A 22804-nucleotide genomic window follows, 5' to 3' on the forward strand; every position below is an offset into this window, starting at 1 on the left:
TATAACTGTCGGGAATGAGCTGATGGAAGTGGTAGGAGATTAGTTTGAGATGTGATAGGCTTCCCTGAAGAGATGAGTTTTCAGGGATCGCCTGAAGGTAGCAAGAGTAGGGGATAGCCGGACCAGTGGAGGTAGCGAGTTCCAGAGGATTGGAGAGGCTCTGGAGAAATCCTGGAGATGAGTATAGGAGGAGGAGACGAGAGAGCTTGAGAGTAGGAGGTCTTGAGAGGAACGGAGGGGACGATTTGGGTGATATTTGGAGACAAGATTGGTGATGTAGCTCGGGGCAGAGTTGTGAATGGCTTTGTATGTGGTGGTTAGTATTTTCAATTTAATTCGCTGGGTGATTGGGAGCCAGTGTAGGGATTGGAGTAGAGGGTTGACAGACACTGAGCGGTTGGTAAGGTGGATAAGTCTGGCAGCAGCATTCATGATAGACTGAAGAGGAGATAGCCTATGGAGAGGCAGGCCAATATATAAAAGGACACCATTATGTTGCCCATTGAATGGGAAAGATGAACCCGTGTCTTTGAGTTTTGAGTGGTCATTTGAGGGTCAGATCACCCATTGACTACCTATATCTCCTGAGCTTCCTTTTGGTAGAGTTCCACTTTAAGGCTTGAGGTATACAGATAAATTAGAGGGATGAAAAGAATGTGCTCTCCTGATAATGTGCAGTTATATGAAATAGCAGACTGGCAGACATTGTCAAGGGTCATTGAGGAGAAGAAAAAATTTGGCAATATTTACTTATCTGACTATTTGTAGAGAACAAAATGAGAAGTATGAAAAAAATCAGCTGTATCCAGAAGGGTAGCCATTAAAAGATTAAAGCTACATAGAATAAAAAGCTTTATTGCTTTGTAAATAAAAGGAGGAGGTAGCATTTATATGGGTGAATTAGTCGTCCTGTTTAACTGATGGTTTCGTGTGATTCTAGATTGTAACTGGAAGAGTCTCATAATATTATTTCACATATCAGTCATTTTTCGTTCATGCTGCAATTCTATGTAGGCTGGTAGTAAATGGCTGGATAACTGCAAGTTATGCTCGTGATTTAAAGCACTGCTTGTGATAAATTGGTGTCTCTTTTGATTTACCAGTTTATAGTTACATAGTTGGTAAGGTTGAGGAAAGACAAAGGTCCATCCAGTTCAACCTAAATGTGTATATAAGAAACACAAATATATGTTTTTTTTTTACTTATTTACACTCCCAGTGGATGCCACCAATGGTACACGGGAGTTCCTTAACGCTCTAGCAGTAAAGAACCCCAAACGCAGTTTAAAATTGAACCCCCATCTCATCTGACTTCATTGTGTAGCCACGTATATTTTTTATATTAAAAGAGAAGTATGGGATTTTTGTTTATTTAAGAATCATACTTACCTAGGTGAATGCAGCATTGGTCCGATGCTGCATCTGTCCCCCCCGCCAGCTCTAAGACTGAACAAAAAACTCTTTGTGCCTCTAACTAAATACTTCATACTGTCTAGTTTCCAAAAAAGGTTATTTGGGGGGATTTGTACTGTCCTGGCATTTTTCATGAAATGAGGTACATCAGGATTAATACATTTTCAGATATATACTGTATACCATAGTTTGTAGACACTATGGGATTGGATTACTAAAGGCAAATAGACTGTGCACTCTGCAAGTGCAGTTGCCCCAGGGCTTAGTAAATGTGCAGAAGCTCTGCTGACTTCCATCGTCCAATCATGTGCAGGCAAGAATGCTGTTTTTTTTTTCCTTGCATGTGATTGGCTATTCTTTGGAAAGTGAAGTTTACCTCCTTTATTAAACTCTGGAGCAACTGCACTTGCAGAGGGAGTCTATTTGCCTTTAGTAAATCAACCCCTATACATTTAACACAAACCAATTAATATACTTATTGGAATTTTTTTTCACTAAAGACATGAAGCAGAATACATTTTTGCCTAAACTTACGGAGAAATGTGATTTATTGGATATGTTTTATAACAGAAACAGAAAATATCGTTTGTTTGTTTTTTTGATCAAATACCACCAAAGGAAAGCTCAATTTGTGTGAAAAAATAATATACATTTAGTGCAGTGTTGTATGACTGTGCAATTGTCAGTTAAAATAGCGCAGTGCTGAATCCCCTGCTGATTTTGTACGTTTGCCCACTGACAAAAAATGATCAGTCTATAATTTTAATGGTAGGTTTATTTTAACAGTGAGACAGAATAACAACAGAAAAAATCTAGAAAACCATTTAAAAAAAGTTTTAAATTGAACTGCATTTTAATGAGTGAAATAAATATTTGACCCCTTCGCAAAACATGACTTAGTACTTGGTGGCAAAACCCTTGTTGGCAATCACAGAGGTCAGACGTTTCTTGTAGTTGCACACATCTCAGGAGGGATTTTGTCCCACTCCAGATCCTTAATGTGCTTCTTCTTGAGCCATTCCTTTGTTGCCTTGGCTGTGTGTTTTTGTCATGCTGGAATACCCATCCGCGACCCATTTTCAATGCTCTGGCTGAGGGAAGGAGGTTCTCACCCAAGATTTGACATGGTCCTGTCCATCGACCCTTTGATGCAATGAAGTTGTCCTGTCCCCTTAGCAGAAAAACACTCCCAAACCATAATGTTTCCATCTCCATGTTTGATGGTGGGGATGGTGTTCTTGGGGTTATAGGCAGCATTTCTCCTCCTCCAAACACGTTGAGTTGATGACAAAGACCTTGATTCTGGTCTCTTCTGACCACAACACTTTGACCCAGTTCTCCTCTGAATCATTCAGATGTTCATTAGAAAACTTCAGACGGGCCTGTACATGTGCTTTCTTGAGCAGTGGGACCGTGCAGGCTCTGCAGGATTTCAGCCCTTCGTGGCGTAGTGTGTTACCAATTGTTTTCTTGGTGACTATGGTCCCAGCTGCCTTGAGATCATTGACAAGATTCTCCTGTGTAGTTCTGGACTGATTTCTCACCATTCTCATGATCATTGAAACTCCCTGAAACCCTTGCATGGAGCCCCAGACCTAGGGAGATTGACAGTCATTTTGTGTTTCTTCCATTTGCGAATAATCGCAGCAGCTGTTGCCACCCTTTCACTAAGCTGATTGGCGATGGTCTTGTAGCCCATTTCAGCCTTGTGTACATCTAAAATCCCTGCCCCCAACATCCTTGGACAGCTCTTTGATTTTAGCCATGGTGGATAGATTGGAATCTGATTGATTGCTTCTGTGGACAGGTGTCTTTTATACAGGTAACAAGCTGAGATTAGGAGCACTCCCTTTAAGAGAGTGCTCCTAATCTCAACTCATTACCTGTAAAGAAGACCCCTGTGAGCTAGAAATCTTGCTGATTGATAGGGGATTAAATACTTATTTCACAAATTAAAATGCAAATCAATTCATAACTTTATGCCTGTGTCTTGCAGGTGTTATTTATTTAAAATGGGTTTGCAACCACTTTAAACCAGCCTTTCAAAAGTAAGTATAGCAACCCCCCTGATAGGAAGGGTTCAACTCTTGTTTAATCTAGGTCAGTGGTTCTCAACCCTGTCCTCAAGTACCCCCAGCAGGCCATGTTCTGGGAATTTCTTATAGGTAAACTAGCTGTCCAAAATACCAAGCCATTGACTCTGATTTAAAGCATCTGTGCAAGATAAAGGAAAACCTGCAAACATGGCCTGTTGGGGGTACTCCTCCCCACTGGGTGACCAGTGTTCACTTTACACTGGCCCCTGGAATGTGGGCAGTCTCTCGAGGAACAAGTATTCCTCTACTTTTAACCCCCCCCCCCATAATAAACAAGCATTTAACTACTTTATACCCCCCCCCCCATTAAACCTTTAGTATTCAATGGGTGGGGGGGTAACTACACAATACAAATTTTTAGTTCAGATTTAAAGTGACAGTACACAAATAATGATCCTATCCATAAAAAAGAACACTAATAAAAATTAACTACCCTAAATACACCCATCATTTTAAAAAATAAATCTAACTTCTTAATAAAAAAATAGAAGTTTTTATTGGAAAAAAAAAATTTTTTTCACTTATCCAGCTCAGTGAGCAAAATTTTGCTTTGGGAGCATTTAGCTGACGGCAAAATTGTTAATTTTGCATTGAAATCAATTTTGCCGAAATCACTCTACTCATCTCTACTGAACGCATTTATTTTTACATCACACTCACCAGACCCTTCTCCACAGATCTGCACTTAGTGGTGTAACCCTTTAAATTACAAGCATTAAATATGCCAGTAGGTGTAAAGGGTGTGTAAATCCTAACAATGAACTATACAATTAGATATACGTTTGATAAATGCAAAGTGCCCATTGTTCCCAAATGCCTCTTAAGAATTACAGAATTATAGAATTCCCCCCTCCTCCCATGTTATGGAGAAGAGCAGAAGGGAAAGTCATTGTAGTCTTGTCCTAAGATGATAATGCTAGATATAGTACCGTGGGTGAGCATTGTCACCCTAGGACAGTGATGGCGAACCTTGGCACCCCTGATGTTTTGGAACTACATTTCCCATGATGCTCATGCACTCTGCAGTGCTGTAGAGCATCATGGAAAATGTAGTTCCAAAACATCTGGGGTGCCAAGGTTCCCCATCACTGCCCTAGGACATGAAATGCGAAAATAAATGCAACAAAACTGGCAAAAGAAAAAAAATGCAGTCACCACATCTAAGGACTGGTAAGGGGCACTATATTACAATTTTGATCCTGGGCTGTAAGACGTTATTCATCGATAGAAAAAGGACCGCACAGCCATTCAGAAATACAGATTTGTATTAAACAAACATTCACGTTTGTGTGCTCTACAGATGCCCTTGAAGCTAGCCCTTCCTCAAGGGAAAAGTAGCGGGGAAAATAAAATCTAATCAATGGAATGTCCCCACCCCAAGAGAACAATTGAGGGCATGTAGGGGTATGCCTCCACTGTAAGTAATTGAAAGCAATTGTAAATAGGTAAGATTTCTTTAGTCTTCCATGGGCTTCAGCGGTCAAGCATTTTATCAGTTCATGCTAGAAGTGACTTTCTGGGTAACCGCGCTTTGTAAAGAAATTGACATTTCGGACGGGTAATGAGTGATTGCTCTGCGATATAAAGCTGATTTCCTCAGCTGAATTCAGAGATAAACCTGATACGTGTTGGCTTGCTGTAGTGTATTCATCTGTACTCCAACAAATAATTTATGAGTTCACAAAGAAGAGATTCTTTAATGCAATGCAGCCAATGTGACCTCAGATTCTGTTCTCGCACACCATTTAATGGGCCTACAATTTCCATGCAGGAGGGTTTCAGCAGATTCAGTCACTTTTAAAATAACCTGGTATTTGTATGCGGTGAGAATTGATGTTTTTCTGTCCTTTAGCTCCATCGAGTGACTGCATATTGGTTAATTAAGTATACGTGTATGACTAATGATGCCATTTAAATTCTATACACATAAAGATCAAAGCAAAGCAACGGCAAACTTGTGACAAATTATGACAGAGCTTCTTAGCGTTCCGAAGTACATTGCAACTGCGTAAATGTTTATTTTAAAGACCGGAGTGTTCATAAATTGTGTGTCTGTTAAAGGCCAGTCCATCACTAACTGTTGTGTTAGTTATGGGTGGACATTGGTGGATTGAATCATTCAACAGCTCTCTAGGAGGTTTTAGCAAGATGATATCATGACCGATATGACCAAATGAGGTTTCTGAGGAAGGCTCCTGAACCAGCCAGTGGCTATTGAGGAGCAGAATTGGCTGTCAAAAAGCAACCCTCACCTATCCATAGAGCTTACAAAATTGACACAGCTAGATGTTGTTTTTGAGCTTTGTGTCTCTCTTTACCATTTATTTTTCCTGACGTGGTTAGATAATGGCTGTACTCGTTCTTCTAAAACAGTGGTCTCCAAACTGCAGCCCTTTGCTCGCCTTTATCCAAGCCTTGGGGTACTTTTCCTCCCACTGATACAAGACACTATTCCTTCAACTAAAACATAATTCCTGATGGTGACATCTACAGCAGGGAACTATTTCTCCCATTGACACCAACAATGGGGCACCATTTCTTAAACTGATGCCAACGATGGGGATTTATTTCGCACTGACATCAACAATGGAGGACTATTCCTTCCACTAATACCAATGATGGGGCACTATTCCTCCCACTGACACCAATGAGGGGGTACTATTCCTCCCACTGACACCAACGATGGGGCACTGTTCCTCCCACTGTTACCAATGATGAGGCACTATTCCTCCCACTAATACCAGTGATAGGACACTATTCCCCCCCACTCAAACCAATGATGAGGCACTATTCCTCCCACTAATACCAATGATAGGACACTATTCCCCCCCACTCAAACCAATGATGAGGCACTATTCCTCCCACTAATACCAATAATAGGACACTACCCCCCCCCCCCCCCCACACTCATACCAATGATGAGGCACTATTCCTCCCACTAATACCAGTGATAGGACACTATTCCCCCCCACTCATACCAGTGATGAGGCACTATTCCTCCCACTAATACCAATGATAGGACACTATTCCCTCCCACTAATACCAATGATAGGACACTATCCCCCCCCCCCCCCCCCCACACTCATACCAATGATGAGGCACTATTCCTCCCACTAATACCAGTGATAGGACACTACTCCCCCCCACTCATACCAATGATGAGGCACTATTCCTCCCACTAATACCAATGATAGGACACTATTCCCCCCCACTCATACCAATGATGAGGCACTATTCCTCCCACTAATACCAATGATAGGACACTAGTCCCCCCCACTCATACCAATGATGAGGCACTATTCCTCCCACTAATACCAATGATAGGACACTATTCCCCCCCACTCATACCAATGATGAAGACTATTCCTCCCACTAATACCAATGATAGGACACTATTCCCCCCCACTCAAACCAATGATGAAGACTATTCCTCCCACTAATACCAATGATAGGACACTATTCCCCCCCACTCATACCAATGATGAGGGACTATTTCTCCCACTAATCATTATTCCTCCCACTGACACCAAAGATGGGACATTATTCCTCTCTCACAGACCCCAACGACAGGGCGCTATTCCTCCCCCTAATACCAATGATAGGACACTGTTCCCCCCCACTCATTCCAATAATGAGGGACTATTCCTCCCACTAACACAATGGATGGGTCACTATTCCTCCCACTGACACCAAAGATGGGACATTATTCCTCTCTTACAGACCCCAACGAGAGGGCGGTATTCCTCCCCCTAATACCAAAGATGCTTTGTTTACTCCCACTAATGCCAGGACAGTTTCTACACCCACAGACTACAGTCCGGCCCCCCTAAAGCCTGAAGGACAGTAGACTGCTTTGTTTAGAATGTTTGGACACCTCTGTTCTAAAATGTAAGGGTGGCTTTGGGACTGAGGCCCTCACAACAAATGAGTTGGGAACTTCAAAAGATTTTACAATATGATTATGTGAATTGGATAGATTCAGCTTAGATTTGCTTCAAATTGAGACTTCAGACAAACCAGATAAACCTTAGCTGAGTACTTTCACCACACTTCACAGGAAGTGAATCATGCAATTTGTTTCATTGGAAGAAACTGATATTTTATATGGTAAGATAGAGTTGACAAAACATTGTTTTGCATATGTGAGCAAACTACTTGGGTGATTTCAGAGACTCACCTTCCTAAAAAAATAGCTGGAATTGATTACTGAAAAATATTGACAGGAAAGTAAGAAGTTACAGTTCATTTTAAACGAAATGTTTTTTAATCAATAAGCTATACAATATTCCAGCATTGTGGATAGTACAAATTTTGGAATATAAGTCACATCAATGTACATGGACTAGATGTCTAAATAAAATGATTGCTTGTTCATGTAATGGTACAGTCTGCTCGATCCAAAATAATACACAGATATGCATGACTTTGCAAAATTCTGAAACTAGTTTGGTAAAGGATACAAAGTCTGATTTTAATGAATGCTTGCACACACCTAAACTTCTTTTATACCTATAAAATCCAACAATATTTGATTATATGACTTTATTTCCTTGTGCTTTCTGCCCTATGAGAGCTTTCTAAGGCCTCATGCACACTGCAGATGATAAACTTAAGTTTTTATAAGTTTGGGCGTTTTTTTTTAACAGCCCTTAAACCCCCCTCTATGTTATCCTATGTGTCCATGCATACATGGAAGTTTTTTGAAGTTTATCAGCAGGGGAGTTTATGGGCTGTTGTCTGAATGCCCTAAAATCGAGTTCAAGAGCAGATCATCTGGCCACCAAAAAACGCTGAGTGTTTTTTTACATTGCAGAGCTGAATGTAAGCTGGTGTCATTTTTTTATTCCAGGAATATATAATGATGAGTTTAGAAGATCTAGAGAAATGCTTAAATAATGCATTACAATTTAACTAAACCTGTTTGATTTTGGTCAACAAAAATACAACTAAAACTAAAACCATTCAGATGACTAAAATACGACTAATGCCTCGTACAGACGAGCGTAATTTCCATCGGAAAAATTTGGATGGTTTTTCCGACAGAATTCCGCTCAAGCTTGGCTTTCATACACACAGTCACACAAGCGTTCTCCGAACTTTTCCACCGCCAAGAACGCGGTGACCTACAACACTACGACGAGCCGAGAAAATGAAGTTCAGTGCTTCCGAGCATGCATCGAATTGTTTCCGAGCATGTGTAGGAATTTTGCGTGCCGGAATTGCTACAGACGATCGGAATTTCCGATCGGAACTTTTTCCGTCGGAAAAATAGAGAACCTGCTCTCAATCTTTTGCTGGCAGCAATTCCGCCAGCAAAAGTCCAAGAGAGCATACACACGGTCAGAATTTACAACCAAAAGCTCACATCTGACTTTTGCTGGTGGAATGTCCGATCCTGTGTACGGGGCATAAAACTAAAATGGCATTTTAGTCAAAAGACTATGACTAAAACTAAATTGAAATTTGACGTTAAAATGAACACTGTGGACCAGTGGTGCAAAGTACTGCCTGGCGTATATTGTGCCCGTGTAGTGTTTATATCCCACACTGGAGGTAGGTGGGATGCCTTTGTGTCAGGTGTATAGTTGATAACTGCCAAACCAGCATTTTGTAAATGAAAGCTGTGTAAATACCTGAATTTGACTTGGTATCTGTCTTTTGCAATCCTCTGTACACCAGAGCTCTGACGAGGAGAGAGAGACATTGCACAAGGAGCCAATCAGTTGTGCTGTAGCGCTCATGTGCTAACAAGGGACGTGCTGATGGAGGGGCGGGATGGGGGAAGCTGAGTGACAGAGAAATTATCTAATCGGTTTGCTGATTCCTCATTATTGTTTGTCTGGAGTTGAGCTGAAAAGAATGTTACCCCAACATTTCATATTCCTGATATATGCCTGCTGTAACATTTATTTTTATGGAAAAGTATCCTGTGATCTCTGTATTGCTTCCATTGTGTGAAATCCCTGATGATTCTGCCAGTCACTCTATTTTCCTATTACAAACTTACCACACTAGGCATGAGAGCACAGTATGGGAAGTTTTCTGGCTGTGCTGAGAACTCAGCCTGTTCTCCAATAATTAGACTTCAGCTGACCCATCCCCCCCCTCCCCCACAAACATTCACTGGGAAGACCAGTGTGCTGCCATCTTTCAACCCCTAGCTTTATGCAGCTGGGAACAAGCTTATGTGATCACTTATAAAAAAAAGGGGGAAAAGGTATTTACAATGATATATATACAGTATCTCACAAAAGTGAGTACACCCCTCACAGTTTTGTAAATATTTTATCATATCTTTTTCATGTGACAACACTAAAGAAATGACACTTTGTTACAATGTAAAGTAGTGAGTGTACAGCTTGTATAACAGTGTAAATTTGCTGTCCCCTCAAAATAACTCAACACACAGCCATTAATGTCTAAACCGCTAGCAACAAAAGTGAGTACACCCCTAAGTGAAAATGTCCAAATTGGGCCCAATTAGCCATTTGACCTCCCCGGTGTCATGCGACTCATTAATGTTACAAGGTCTCAGGTGTGAAATAGGGAGCAGGTGTGTTAAATTTTGTGTTATCGCTCTCACTCTCTCATACTGGTCACTGGAAGTTCAACATGGCACCTCAATTGTTGCTCTACATAAAGATGGCCTAGGCTATAAGAAGATTGCCAAGACCCTCAAACTAAGCTGCAGCATGGTGGCCAAGACCATAGAGTGGTTTAAAAGGACAGGTTCCACTCAGAGCAGGCCTCGTTTTACAGTGTGTCATATAATCGGCCTACTTATATGTTCTCTTTAAACCTGCAATCATTTGCATCTCCATTTAAATTGTTATACTATGATGGTTTAGCCATACTTGCATAGCGTTTATTTTTTAAATTTTTTTACTTACTTGTATTCTCTTCCTGCCAGAGCAGTGGTTGTTCTATCTACTGTCTAGGCTCCCAGTTGATAACACTCAAAAAAACATCAAAACTGTCAGGAATAAAGAATAATTTAAGGCTTTGATAAAAGACAAATTCAGATATTTACTGTAAGCCAGTTCTGTTTAAAAATGCATTTAGGGCCCATTTACAATGCTCTGGGCCATTGCAGTGTGTTAAATAATTTATTACGAATGGACTGCCAACATATGGCAATAACCTGAATGTCGGACATGACCCATTTTTTTTTTAACCTAGCGTACAGCTACGCAGGACATACAGTGGGGGAAATAATTATTTGATCCCCTGCAGATTTTGTAAGTTTGCCCACTTACAAAGAAATTAAGGGTCTATCATTTTTTATCATAGGTGTATTTTAAATGATAGAGACAGAATATCAACCAAAAATCCAGAAAAAAGCACATGATAAAATTGAGTTGCAGTTCAGTGAGTAAAATAAGGATTTGTTCCCCTACCAACCAACAATAATTCTGGCTCCCACAGACTGGCTATAGTATGGGCTCATGTGATACACAGATTAGTCCTGCCAATTTAAGAAGGTGCTCCTAATGACAACTATGTGTATAAAAGACACCTGTCCACAGAAACTTTTTTTTATATTCAAACCCACCATCACGGACAAGACAAAAGAGCTGACAAAGGACGTCAGGGACGGGATTGTAGACCTGCACAAGGCTGGAATGGGCTACAAAACCATCAGCAAAAAACTTGGTGAGAAGGAGAAAACTGCTGGAGCGATTATTTGAAAGTGGAAGAAATACCAAATAAACAGAGCCTCGGTCTGGAGCTCCATGCAAGATTTCAATTCATGGGGTAAGGATGATCATGAGAAAAGTGAGGGATCAGCCCAGAACTACACAGGAGGAGCTTATGAATGATCTCAAGGCAGTTGATCTCAAGGCACTTGACCACAGTCACCAAACACGACATTCAGCCATAGATTGATATCCTGCAGTGCCTGCAAGGTCACCCTCCTCAAGAAGACACACCTACAGGCCCGTCTGAAATAGGCCAATGAACATCTAAATGATTCAGAGAAGGATTGAGAAGGATTGGGAGAAAGTGCCGTGGTCAGATGCTATGCTGTGGTCAGATGAGACCAAAATTTAGCTCTTTGGTATTAACTCGACTCACTGTGTTCAGAGGAAGAAAGTGAGGAGGGGCGGGGGGTTCTAGCATATAAGATCACTAGAGGAGATCAGGATGTAACCTGAAGAAGGAGGCCTCCGAAACATGTTGTCTTAGCAACCGCTTGAAGTGTATTAGAGGAGTTAGCTGTATCACTGGGAACCCAGCCCCCCTGGCCACGAGTGATGTCACTCAGCGCCAACTGGCCCATGCGAGTGCTTTGAGTGGCGTGTGATACAAGGCAGTAGGCGGCTTGTGCTTACGGATACCCTTCACCACTCCGCAAGTCGATGTGAGCCAACTGATCTTCACAAACCAAAAGAGGAGGCTTTTTTCAGAGTTGTTCATGCCTTTTTACACCGGATGTTTGTGATTGCAACCCTCGTCTTTTATATATTGAACTTCATCAGTTAAACGATAACACACTAGGGCTCGTGTGCGCTCTCCCTTGCCTGATATATTTTTTTTCGGAGGAAGAAAAATGCTGAACATGACCCTCAGAACACCATCGCTACAGTCAAGCACGGAGGTGGAAACATTATGCTTTAGGGCTGTTTCTCTGCTAAAGGTACAGGCTAACTTTGCCACATTGAGGGGCCAATGGACGGGGCCGTGTATTGTAAAATCTTGGATGAGAACCTTCTTCCCTCAGCCAGAACACTGAAGATGGGTCGTGGATGGGTCTTCCAGTATGACAATGACCCAAAACATACCCCAACAGAGGAGTGACTCAAGAAGAAGCACAGTGGTCTATCCAGTCTCCAGACCTTAATCCTATAAAAAATTTATGGAGGGGGCTGAAACTTACAGTTGCCAAGTGACAGCCAAGAATCCTTAAGGAGTTAGAGAAGATCTATAAAGAAGAGTGGACCAAAATCCCTCCTGAGATGTGTGCAAACCTGGTAACGAAGTACAAGAAACATCTTACGACTTACCTATGCTTGCCAACAATGGTTTCTCTACCCTAAATACTAAATCATGTTTTGCTTGGGCATAAAATTGAACTGCAATTTATATTTTACACATGATACATTTGTATCATGTGTTTTTCTGGATTTTTGGTTGATATTCTGTCTCTATCATTTAAAATTCGCCAATGATAAAAATGATAGACCCTTTATTTCTTTGTAAGTGGGCAAACTTACAAAATCTGCAGGGGATCAAATAATTATTTTCCCCAATGTATGTGTTGTGGTGCAATGCAGTGTGGGTGCCTGCCACTTTACCAGAATTGGGGATCATTCGGAAATGTATGGCACCACAACACACTAATGCATAAATGTAATAGGTCCTTATAATTTTTCTATTTAAAGGAATGTATAATTCGCCTAATGTCATTTTTTTATGTCTGTCTGGCGTTCAGCTTTACCTTTTTAAATTTTTTTTTGTTTGTTTGAAGGTTAACTGTCTTTAAGTTTTCTAACCTTGGGTTTCTGAGGGTTCTTGCACTTTGCACATGGAGATAGATGTATACATTAATAAATAAATTGACGTACTTTTTTTTCCCTTCTTCTTGGCAATTGCAAGGGCTGTTATTTTTATTATATTTACCTTTATACTCGTGCAAGATCGTTATGGTTATTTCGCCAGAATGTCACAGGAGCAGACCCCATGTTGTTTAAGTAATTTTATTTTGCCTGTTTGCAAGGATTTAGACCCAGCATAACAAATATATTTATTAAATCTTGCCTATATCATGCGGCTGCTGGGGACGGTCCTCCAGTGTAACATCTCAGCAGAAGCTGTTTTGTTTTTTCTTTCTTTTTTGCTGCGCCGTCTCATTGTACCATTTCCTGGGGACATTTTATCTACTATGCAAACTATAAATTACAGCTGCAGAGAGAGAGAGAGAGAGAGAAAGAGAGCACTATACAGGAATACAGAAAAGATGAAAGCTAATTGCTAAGTTAAGTAGGTATTTTCTTTGTCACCATAAATGTATAACTAGCATTATCGGTAATGCTCTGTAATGTGGGCAGATGGACACAAGTATTAAGGGTCTCTGGCATAATTAGTGTTGTTTTGCAAGGATTCAGCCCATGCAAAGACCTTTGTCTAGACAAGCTGTAAAAACTGCAGTACAAAAGACAGGAAAGGATGAGCATATTGTATCGGAAAAAAAAAAAAAAGCTCAATTGATCTTTTTTTATATTTAGCATTTGGGATACAGAAAGATTGCACAAAGACGTAAAGCTGTATGATATGACTTTATATCAGTGTTATTCTTTTTAACTGCTTTACTTGTGTGTGAATCCTGCTGTAATAATTTCCAGGCAGAATAAACCCTGCTGTCTTTAGCTATGTACAGTATATGCAAAAATCTAATAAAAATAAAAAAGATATAAGCAAAAAGCATGATGCGCCTGTGTCACTCGGTTCAAAAAAACTGTCACAAAGCAGGACCTTACCTCTACACTCACCTGTTTCACCTGCCATACCTTTGATCTTTTCTCACTTGCAGAGCAATGATCTCTTTACCTCTGACATACCTCCGGGTGTGTCCAATGCCTGGTTACCCGCTGCATGCTGTGGTTCCTTCTGCTGGACGTATGTCACTACAGGACACAGTAATTATGTAGAGGTCGATGGAGGGAACCACAGCGTACCATTGGGGATGCAGGCATCCGACACACCCAAAAGTGTCAAATGATACAGGAGTTATATAGTACCAACAGTTTGCGCAGTGCTTTACAACATAAGGGCAGACAGTACAGTTACAATACAATTCAAATATGGAAATTCTTCAGGCAGCCGTAGCTCTTGAACAGAGTAAAGATCAAAGTAATGGAAAGGCTGAGTGAGTGAGGCTGAGTGTAAATTTTCATTTTATGTAGTTTCTGCTTTGTGAGAGTTTTCTAACTCAGGGACAAGGTCCCTTTAAAGGAAAACTGTACTAGAAATCAAGGTGGGTACCATTGCTGGCCTCCTCCTGAAAATGCTTCTGTCCTAGTTGTAGAATATACAACAGTATCACTTCTGTGCTAAGGTACGGCACCCATCCTTATGAGGAGGAAACTCTAAATTCCAGGTATCTCCAGCACGCAACTTGGGTCAACACCTTTTAGCATCCACTTGGCCTTGCTGCCCACCTCTGGTTGGGGGATCCATAGTCCAAACATAATGTGTGCACTGCTCAGGCAAATAATGAGCTGCTAACCGCTGCAGGTGCTCACCCCGGCTCCCCACCGCCAATATGAGAATGAAGGAAAAAGGGATGGCCGCACACCACAGCGGAATCCTATTATTTATTGTCACCGTGCCAGAAAAAAGACAGGAACACTGTTGACGCGTTTCACGTGAAAACACGTACCAAAAATCGCACCAATTTTTTATGTGAAACGCGTCAACGGTGTTCCTGTCTTCTGCCTGACATGGTGAGAATAAAGATTTTTTTTTTTAGAAAGGCTTCTATTCCGCTGTGGTGTGCAGCAATACATTTTTCCTTCATGTACATATTGATGGGGGATCCAGCAATATACATAGGCAGTGTGCCCTTTTTTATTCTATGTATACTGTCTGTTGTGTCTGGCTTCAGTAGAAAATGACCTGAAACAGCACAAAGATCAGAGAAATTAAAGTAAAGTAGGAATTCCCAACATAGAGTATTTGTTGAGAGACAGTTACTCCAAGCACTAAAGCCAAAAAAGCCAGCCAGGGGATTCGTATTTTCAGAAAAGAGAGGTTAGCAGGGGCAGCCACCAGGTTCCTTTAAAATAAAGAGCTGTTAAAATCATGAAAGGATAGGGTATTTAGAGGTAGCCTTTTTTGTTGTTGTTTAGAACAGTTGTAAGTCACAACCATTGGGCATCACTAGTAAGCAAGTAGTAGAGCCTGCATAGATAATAATAAGAAACATAGTGACTTAGTGCCCTTTCACATTGATGCGCTTTTGATGCGTTCCCCTTGACTTACAATGGAAGGTGCGCTTTTGAAAAACTGCACCAAAAATTCAGCATGGAGGACTTTTCAAAGAGCCGCATACTGGCAGTGTGAACTGTGTGAATAGTTTTCACACACTTTTGTCGTACCGCAAAAGCACACCAGTGTAAAAGGTGACAAAAGTTGTCAATGATCGGTTTATTGACCATTTATCTATCAGGATGTTCTCCATGGTAATAAAGTGCAGTCACTGCCCGCCACTTGTTTGCTGGATCCTACTCTCACACCTGGAATTTCAATTCTTCAGTAGGAAATCCTGGTCTCATGAACATTCTCTGTGTTTATAATACAGTGAATGTTACAGCCTATAACACCAAGGTGTCTTATGACATGATTTGCCTTTTGATTTCTATGCACAACCTGCTACGTTTGCTTCTGCGCTTCTACAGCATGCATTTCTGTGAGAGTTGTTTCTCTTTTTAGCCCTTGTACACACGGTCGGACATTCCGACCACAAAATCTGTCGGATTTTTTCTGACGAATTTTGTGCGAAACTGGTGTTGCATACACACGGTCGGACAAAGTTGTCGGAAAATTTGATCGTTCGGAACATGATGACGTTCGCTCGTTACGACGGGACTACGTTCAGGCTAGTAGCTAATAGCTTTGGTCTCATAATTTGATCTGAGCATGCGTGACACTTTGTCTGATTGGAATTCTCTACAAACGATAAGACAAAGTTCAATTGGATCATGTTGTCGGAAAATTTTATATCCAGCTCTCAAACTTTGTTGGTCAGACATTCCGACGGAAAGAGTCCGATGGAGCCGACGCGGTCAGATTATCGGACAACACGATCCGATCGGACATTTTCCATCGGAATGTCCGACCGTGTGTACAAGGGCTTAGAGTATATTCACCCTCTGCACCCGCAGTTAGGGAAATTTATAACTTCTTTGAGCCTTCAGAGCGGATTGCTGACAATTGCGTGTGAATATAGGAAGGTAAGCGTGTCCATGTTTGCGTGCTTATTATGAAAATAGAAAATATATACCTGTGCTCAAATCCCAATAGTTTGTACATGTATTTAAACTATCAGGTGCTAAATGGGTGTGACCACATATTGACACTGCTAATTCTGGCCTATACGCCCTTTCCAGCAAGCTATGCAATGAAAAAACTATGGGATTTTTAGTTCACACATATTGCAATACATTTTTAAACAGGCCAGGGTCAAAGTAAGCCCTAGTTGGGCTAGTCCTACATCGCTTTGCCACTGCAAATACTACGATGGACACCATGCCAACCTGGGACATAATGACACAAGGTGGGGGAGAGCGACTAGGTTCAGGTCTTCTCCAGGAGGGTGTATAAAACAATTCTCCTGCACTGGGGTGATAGTTCTACAGATGTGTGATGCAGTCAGTCCTTTAATATGGAATGTAAAAGGTCTTGCTGCCCTCTTCAGAACAGTGGGCGTCCTTGCAACTGAAACATAACAAGCATAACAACGCAACAGCAAAATTGAGCAGTAAATCAAAGGTCGACAGCTAGAACCAAATATGTTGGAGGATCAGCTGGTATTGCAGGGTGGCTAACGCGTTTCGAGAGAGGACCCTCTTTCTCAGAGCCAAAGTGATGAATGATTGGCCTCTTTCAACTCTCTCTCTTTCTTTCTCTCTCTCTCTCCCTATATATATATATATATATATATATATACCGTATTTATCGGTGTATAACATGCACAGGCGTATAACATACACATTAATTTTAAGATTAAAGATCAAGGAAAAAATAAAAAAATTTTAAATAAGGAACTTTGAAGCAATATAAGGGTCAGTGCCCATCTGCAGCCTCACCAATGCCATCAATGCAGCCTGATCAATGCCCATCTGCAGCCTCACAAGTGCCATCAATGCAGCCCCATTAGTCCACATCAATGCAGCCTCACCATTACCATTAATGCAGCAGCCTCGCCATTGCCATCCAGCAACCTTACCACTGCCATCAATGCAGCAGCTTCACCATTGCCATCAATGCAGCAGCCTCACCATTGCCATCAATGCAGCAGCCTCACCATTGCCATCAATGCAGTAGCCTCACCATTGCCATCAATGCAGTAGCCTCACCATTGCCATCAATACAGCAGCCTCACCGTTGCCATCAATGCAGCAGCCTCACCGTTGCCATCAATGCAGCAGCCTCACCATTGCCATCAATGCAGCCTGACCGATGCCCATCTGCAGCCTAGATGGGGGGGGGGGGGTGGGGGGCGAGACAAGCGCCGACAGATTACATACAGTGAGAATCTCCTATGATAGACAGAACAGTTGTCCAATGGTGGCCCAGGAGATGGGACTTCCTATTGCAGAGGGCGCCAAGTAAAATGGAGATTCTCACTGTATGTAATCTGACGGCACTCGTCCTGACCCCCTCCCTGTCCCCTCTGAGGCAGCTAAAATTGAAGTATTGGCGTATAACACACACGCGCTATTTGCACCCAATTTTCATGGTGAAAAAGTGAGTGTTATATGCCAATAAATACAGTGTATATATATATATATATATATATATATATACACACATACACATCTATGTACACACCCATAGTTAAGCAGATCTTTTTACACCCATCCGTATGGGCCCCACTTCCCCTGATTTACTGCTCGTTATTGCTGCTGCGTTGTTATGCTTGTATACAATGTATCTATGTGAGATAGATAATACACATTGCTGTTTACCTTTATTAAAATTATTTTTGGTAATGCACAAGGTCGAGGCGCCCTCCCTTCTTTTTATGTGTGCAGAGGGTCCATCCAGAATTTGTCCTTTTATAAATATTACTCTATGTGTGCTATAGATAAAAATACTACTTGAAACAGCACAATCTGGCAAAAATCAATGTTATAATTACATTTCAATGCTCACCATATATGGCTCCACATCTCAGATGCCCTGCCTTGTAATCTAATATGCTTGTGTTTCTTCTTGCAGGACACTTGTTCAGAGCTTCTGGAGAGCAGCCGTTCAATCTGTCCAGTGCCTTTCCAATGATCACCCACCCAATTTTCGGCCTACATGCAGCCAGCTCAGGACACTCAGAATTTGGTGGTTTGGGAACGCTTGGAACACCCACAGCCTTAGCAGCACACCCCCAGCTAGCACCTTTTCCAGGTAAAATCTGCAAATAAGCATCATTTTTATTTGTAATTGCATGCCTGTATTAATGTTTTCCAGTTGCATGTAGAACATGCAGTAATGTGTAGTTCCTAGAAAACATTTCATATTTTATACAGGTATTCTAGCTAGTTTCACATTATGTTCCTGGTTACCTGTGTTAGGTGTGGTCTTCAGGCGATAGGAGAAAACAATATTTTTTTGATTATTGGAATAAAAAAAAATGCAGGCATTCTCGACGCTGCATTATCATTATGTCCCTAGCATGTACAGTGCCTTGAAAAAGTATTCACACCCCTTGAAATTTTTCACATTTTATCATGTTACAGCCAAAAACGTAAATGTATTTTATTGGGATTTTATATAATAGACCAACACAAAGTGGCACATAATTGTGGAGCAGAAGGAAAATAATAAATGTTTTTCAAAATTGTTTACAAATAAATATGTGAAAAGCGTGGCGTGCATTTGTATTCAGCCCCCCTGAGTAAACACTTTGTAGAACCACCTTTCACTGCAATTACATCAGCAAGTCTTTTTGGGGATGACATTTTTGCCCATTCTTCTTTGCAAAATAGCTCAAGCTCTGTCAGATTGGATGGAGAGAGTCTGTAAACAGCAATTTTCAAGTCTTGCCACAGATTCTAAATTAGATTTAGGTTTGGACTGTGACTGGGCCATTCTAACACATGAATATGCTTTGATCTAAACCATTCCATTGTAGCTCGGGCTGTATGTTTTGGCAGCAATGTTAACCGTTGCTCCAGTCTCAAGTCTTTTGCAGACTAATGCCGTGTACACACGAGCGGACTGTATGGCGTACTTAGTTCGTCATACAATCCGACGGACAGTCCGTCGTACTTTCCACTGAATGGACTTGACCACACACGGATGCACAAACAGTCCGTCGAAAGCTTGCGCAATGACGTGTACAGCACGTACGACGGGACTAGAAATAGGAAGTCCAAGACACAGCAAAGCACCCTTCCGCCGTGTAAATCCTTTCTCGGCATGCGCCATTCTTAGTCCGTCGAACTAGCATACTGACGAGCGGATTGTCCGCTGAAACCAAAGTACGACGGACAGAATTTCGAAAAATCCGAAATACTTAGTACACCAGACTGCACGCTGAAAAAGTCCGCTGAAGCCCACACACGAGCGGACTGTCCGCTGAAATGTGTTTCGACGGACTAAGTACGCCATACAGTCCGCCCGTGTGTACGCGGCATAACAGGTTTTCTTTTATGATTGCCCTGTATTTGGCTCCATCCATCTTCCCATCACTCTAACCAGCTTCCCTGTCCCTGCTGAAGAAAAGCATCCCCACAACATGATGCTGCCACCACTATGTTTCACCGCGGGGATGGTGTGTTCATGGTGATGTGCAGTGTGAGGCTCGGTTCACACGGGGCAACCGACTTAAAGCGTAACTTTGCAAGGCGATTTGGAGGCGACTTCAGCACAACTTTAAGCAACTTACAACGTGACTTAAAGTTGCCTCCAGGACAGGCGACTTATGCTGTAGCCAATCACAGAATAATCAGCTCTCTGGGAGGGAGGGGTTTGCCTGGGTAAACAAATTTCTTTTCCTGTAAAGTCGCTTCAATATAGATGGAGATCCGACTTGGAGGCGACTTAAATTAAATTCTTTGGGTACAAGTCACCTAGAAGTCTCCTTGAAGTAGTACGGGAACCTTTTCTGAAGTCGGAGCGACTTCAGTAGTGTACATTAAGACAGCTCTCATTGACTATAATGTAATTGCCAATGTCAAGCGACTTGGGGCGACTTGAGGGCTGACAAGTCGGATCCCAAGTCATTGTAGTGTGAACCGACACTTAGTTTTCCGCCACACATAGTGTTTTGCTTTTAGGCCAAAACATTCCATTTTAAGCCAAAACATAAAATTTTGGTTTCATCTGTCTCCCACATGGCTTCTTGCAAGCTGCATATGGAACTTCTGATGGTTTTCTTTCTTTCATTTGGAAACCATTTATCATTTTACTTCCACTTCACAATTATGTGCCACTTTGTGTTGGTCTGTCATATAAAATCCCAATCCCAATAAAATACATTTATGTTTTTGGTTGTAACATGACAAAATGTGGAAAATTTCAATGCTTTTTCAAGGCACTGTGTTAAGGTTTTTTAAAGAGCTGGCCTAAAGAAAACTTTTAGATTGTAAGCTCTATGAGCAGGGTCCTCCTATTCCTTCTGTATTGAACTGTATTGTCATTGTACTGTCTCCCATTTTACTGTAAAGCACTGTTAACTCTATATAAATCCTGTATAATAATAATAACAATGCTGTAAAATAGCAGTCACCAGACCTATTGACAGGCGTAGGAGGTGTGCATATGCTCTGACTTTGAGAAAAGTCAGTGTTTATGTAGTCAATGGTGAGCGGTGGCATGTAAAACTAAAAACAGTTAATTACTCATCTTATTGTTATGCCGCATACACACAACCGGACTTTCTGGCAGAAAAGGTCCGACGGTCTTCCCGATGGACTTTCGACGGAGTTACGACGGACTTCCGAATGAACGGACTTGCCCACACATCAATGGACTAAATTCCATTCGAAAGTCCGTTCGTTTTGAACGTGATGACGCACTACAGGACTAAAAAAGGAAGTTCAATAGCCAGTAGCCAATAGCTGCCCTTGCGGCGTATTTGGTCCATCGGACCAGCATACAGAAGGAAGGTTTTCCTGATAGGAATTGAGTCCATCGGACAGATTTGAAACATGTTCTATTTCTAGGTCCGTCTGAATTTTTTTAAGAAAAACGATCAGATTATCCCACACATGATCGGAATATCCGACAGAATGATTCCATCTGACCTATTCTACCGAAAGGCCCGTCGTGTGTACGCGGTATTATAGTCCTTTTGCATTGTCAGCTGAGAATCTTTTATTATTAGATTTTTTTGGTTTAGTTTAAAGCTGAACTCCAGCCTTAACTTTAGTCTTACACAGTTGTACAGAATTATTTCCTGTGCTAAAATTGCTTAGCCTGATTTCAGTACACATTGCGAGCTCCTCGCCGTTTGCATTAGAAGTTGCAGCAAGCCTGACAGAGCCCATCTCATTTCCTGGCTGGAGGGTGTCCAACATCATCTATCTCCCCCCCAGCCTAAATGTCCCTGGCCCACACTGTTCATCCATTGGATTTTAGGGCTGGTTCACAATAGCTGCACAAGAATTCAATTTTTCTGTGTGGGCTGGTGTCGATGATAGATGGGCTTTGGGGGCAGAGCCTTGCATTTTTACAATGCAAGGACCTGTTTACTTATCTTTGCTACAACTTTATTGAAATGTCAAATGTAACAAGGTGTCACATTGTGACAGAGGGCTATAGGATGGTGCAGAACGATGAAGACATTCATTTTTTGTCATTTTTTCTGCATGGCTAACTGTCGCTTGCATTCTAGCGTGAACGGGGCACATAATAAAATATTGCTTTCTGTGTGCCCTTGCTGGCGTTCATAATTTTTCTAGTGCAGAAAAACCCTCATCTGCACACAAGTGTGAATAGGGTTTAGTGCTTTTGATCGTGTCTCATGTGAGCGCTACCTAGAGAAGTCTGAATGCACATGCAACTGCAACGAGCACATGCAATCTGCCTAGATTGACACCCACCCATCTATGTCACTTGCATCTGGACCGAGTGCTCTTGAAAGGGGTACTGAGGCAGACTATCAGCTGTATTAAAGCACTACAAACTCTCAATACTGCTCTGGGTGGTGCAGAGAATTATTCAGCATGGCTGCACCCAGAGGGAATTCATTCATTGCTAAATAGTTACCTGAATTAAAGTTCTGCTGTAAGAAACACAGAGCAGGCAAGCTTTTATTGCAGAAGAGACATGCACTATCTCTTCTGCTTAAAAATGACCCTACCTGCTCTCTGTCTTCTCAGACGATGTAAACTGAGCTGCACATATGCGTGTCTGAGCCCTGGAATGACTAGCTCTTGCACATGCACAGGAGTGACCTCATCCCCCGCCAGTCAATTAAGATGCCCAAATACTGGCACTCATAAGAAGATGCCGGCACTGACAAGGGACCATTGGAAAGGTTAGTATTTACTCTTCAGTTAAGATTTAATGTGACCCTGTAAGCGGGTTAACAAAGTGACACCGACACTTACCTTGAAAATAAAGCAGCTTTA

At 41.6% G+C, this 22804-nt stretch overlaps 1 protein-coding gene across 22 annotated transcripts in view; it reads left to right on the forward strand.

Moving 5' to 3' along the window:
- The window catches only part of BAZ2B (bromodomain adjacent to zinc finger domain 2B), a 459321-nt gene that overhangs the window by 309648 nt on the left and 126869 nt on the right, over positions 1-22804 (forward strand). For all 22 annotated transcript variants that reach the window (XM_077447627.1, XM_077447614.1, XM_077447613.1 and 19 more), the window contains one exon: positions 18453-18632. In XM_077447627.1, coding sequence (XP_077303753.1) covers positions 18453-18632 — 180 coding nt within the window. The remainder of the gene's footprint in view (positions 1-18452; positions 18633-22804) is intronic.

The sequence above is a fragment of the Lithobates pipiens genome, unplaced genomic scaffold (genome assembly GCF_037356315.1).
Source record: "Lithobates pipiens isolate NorthernLeopardFrog02 unplaced genomic scaffold, aLitPip1_a1.2 Scaffold_22, whole genome shotgun sequence".
NCBI lineage: Eukaryota > Metazoa > Chordata > Amphibia > Anura > Ranidae > Lithobates > Lithobates pipiens.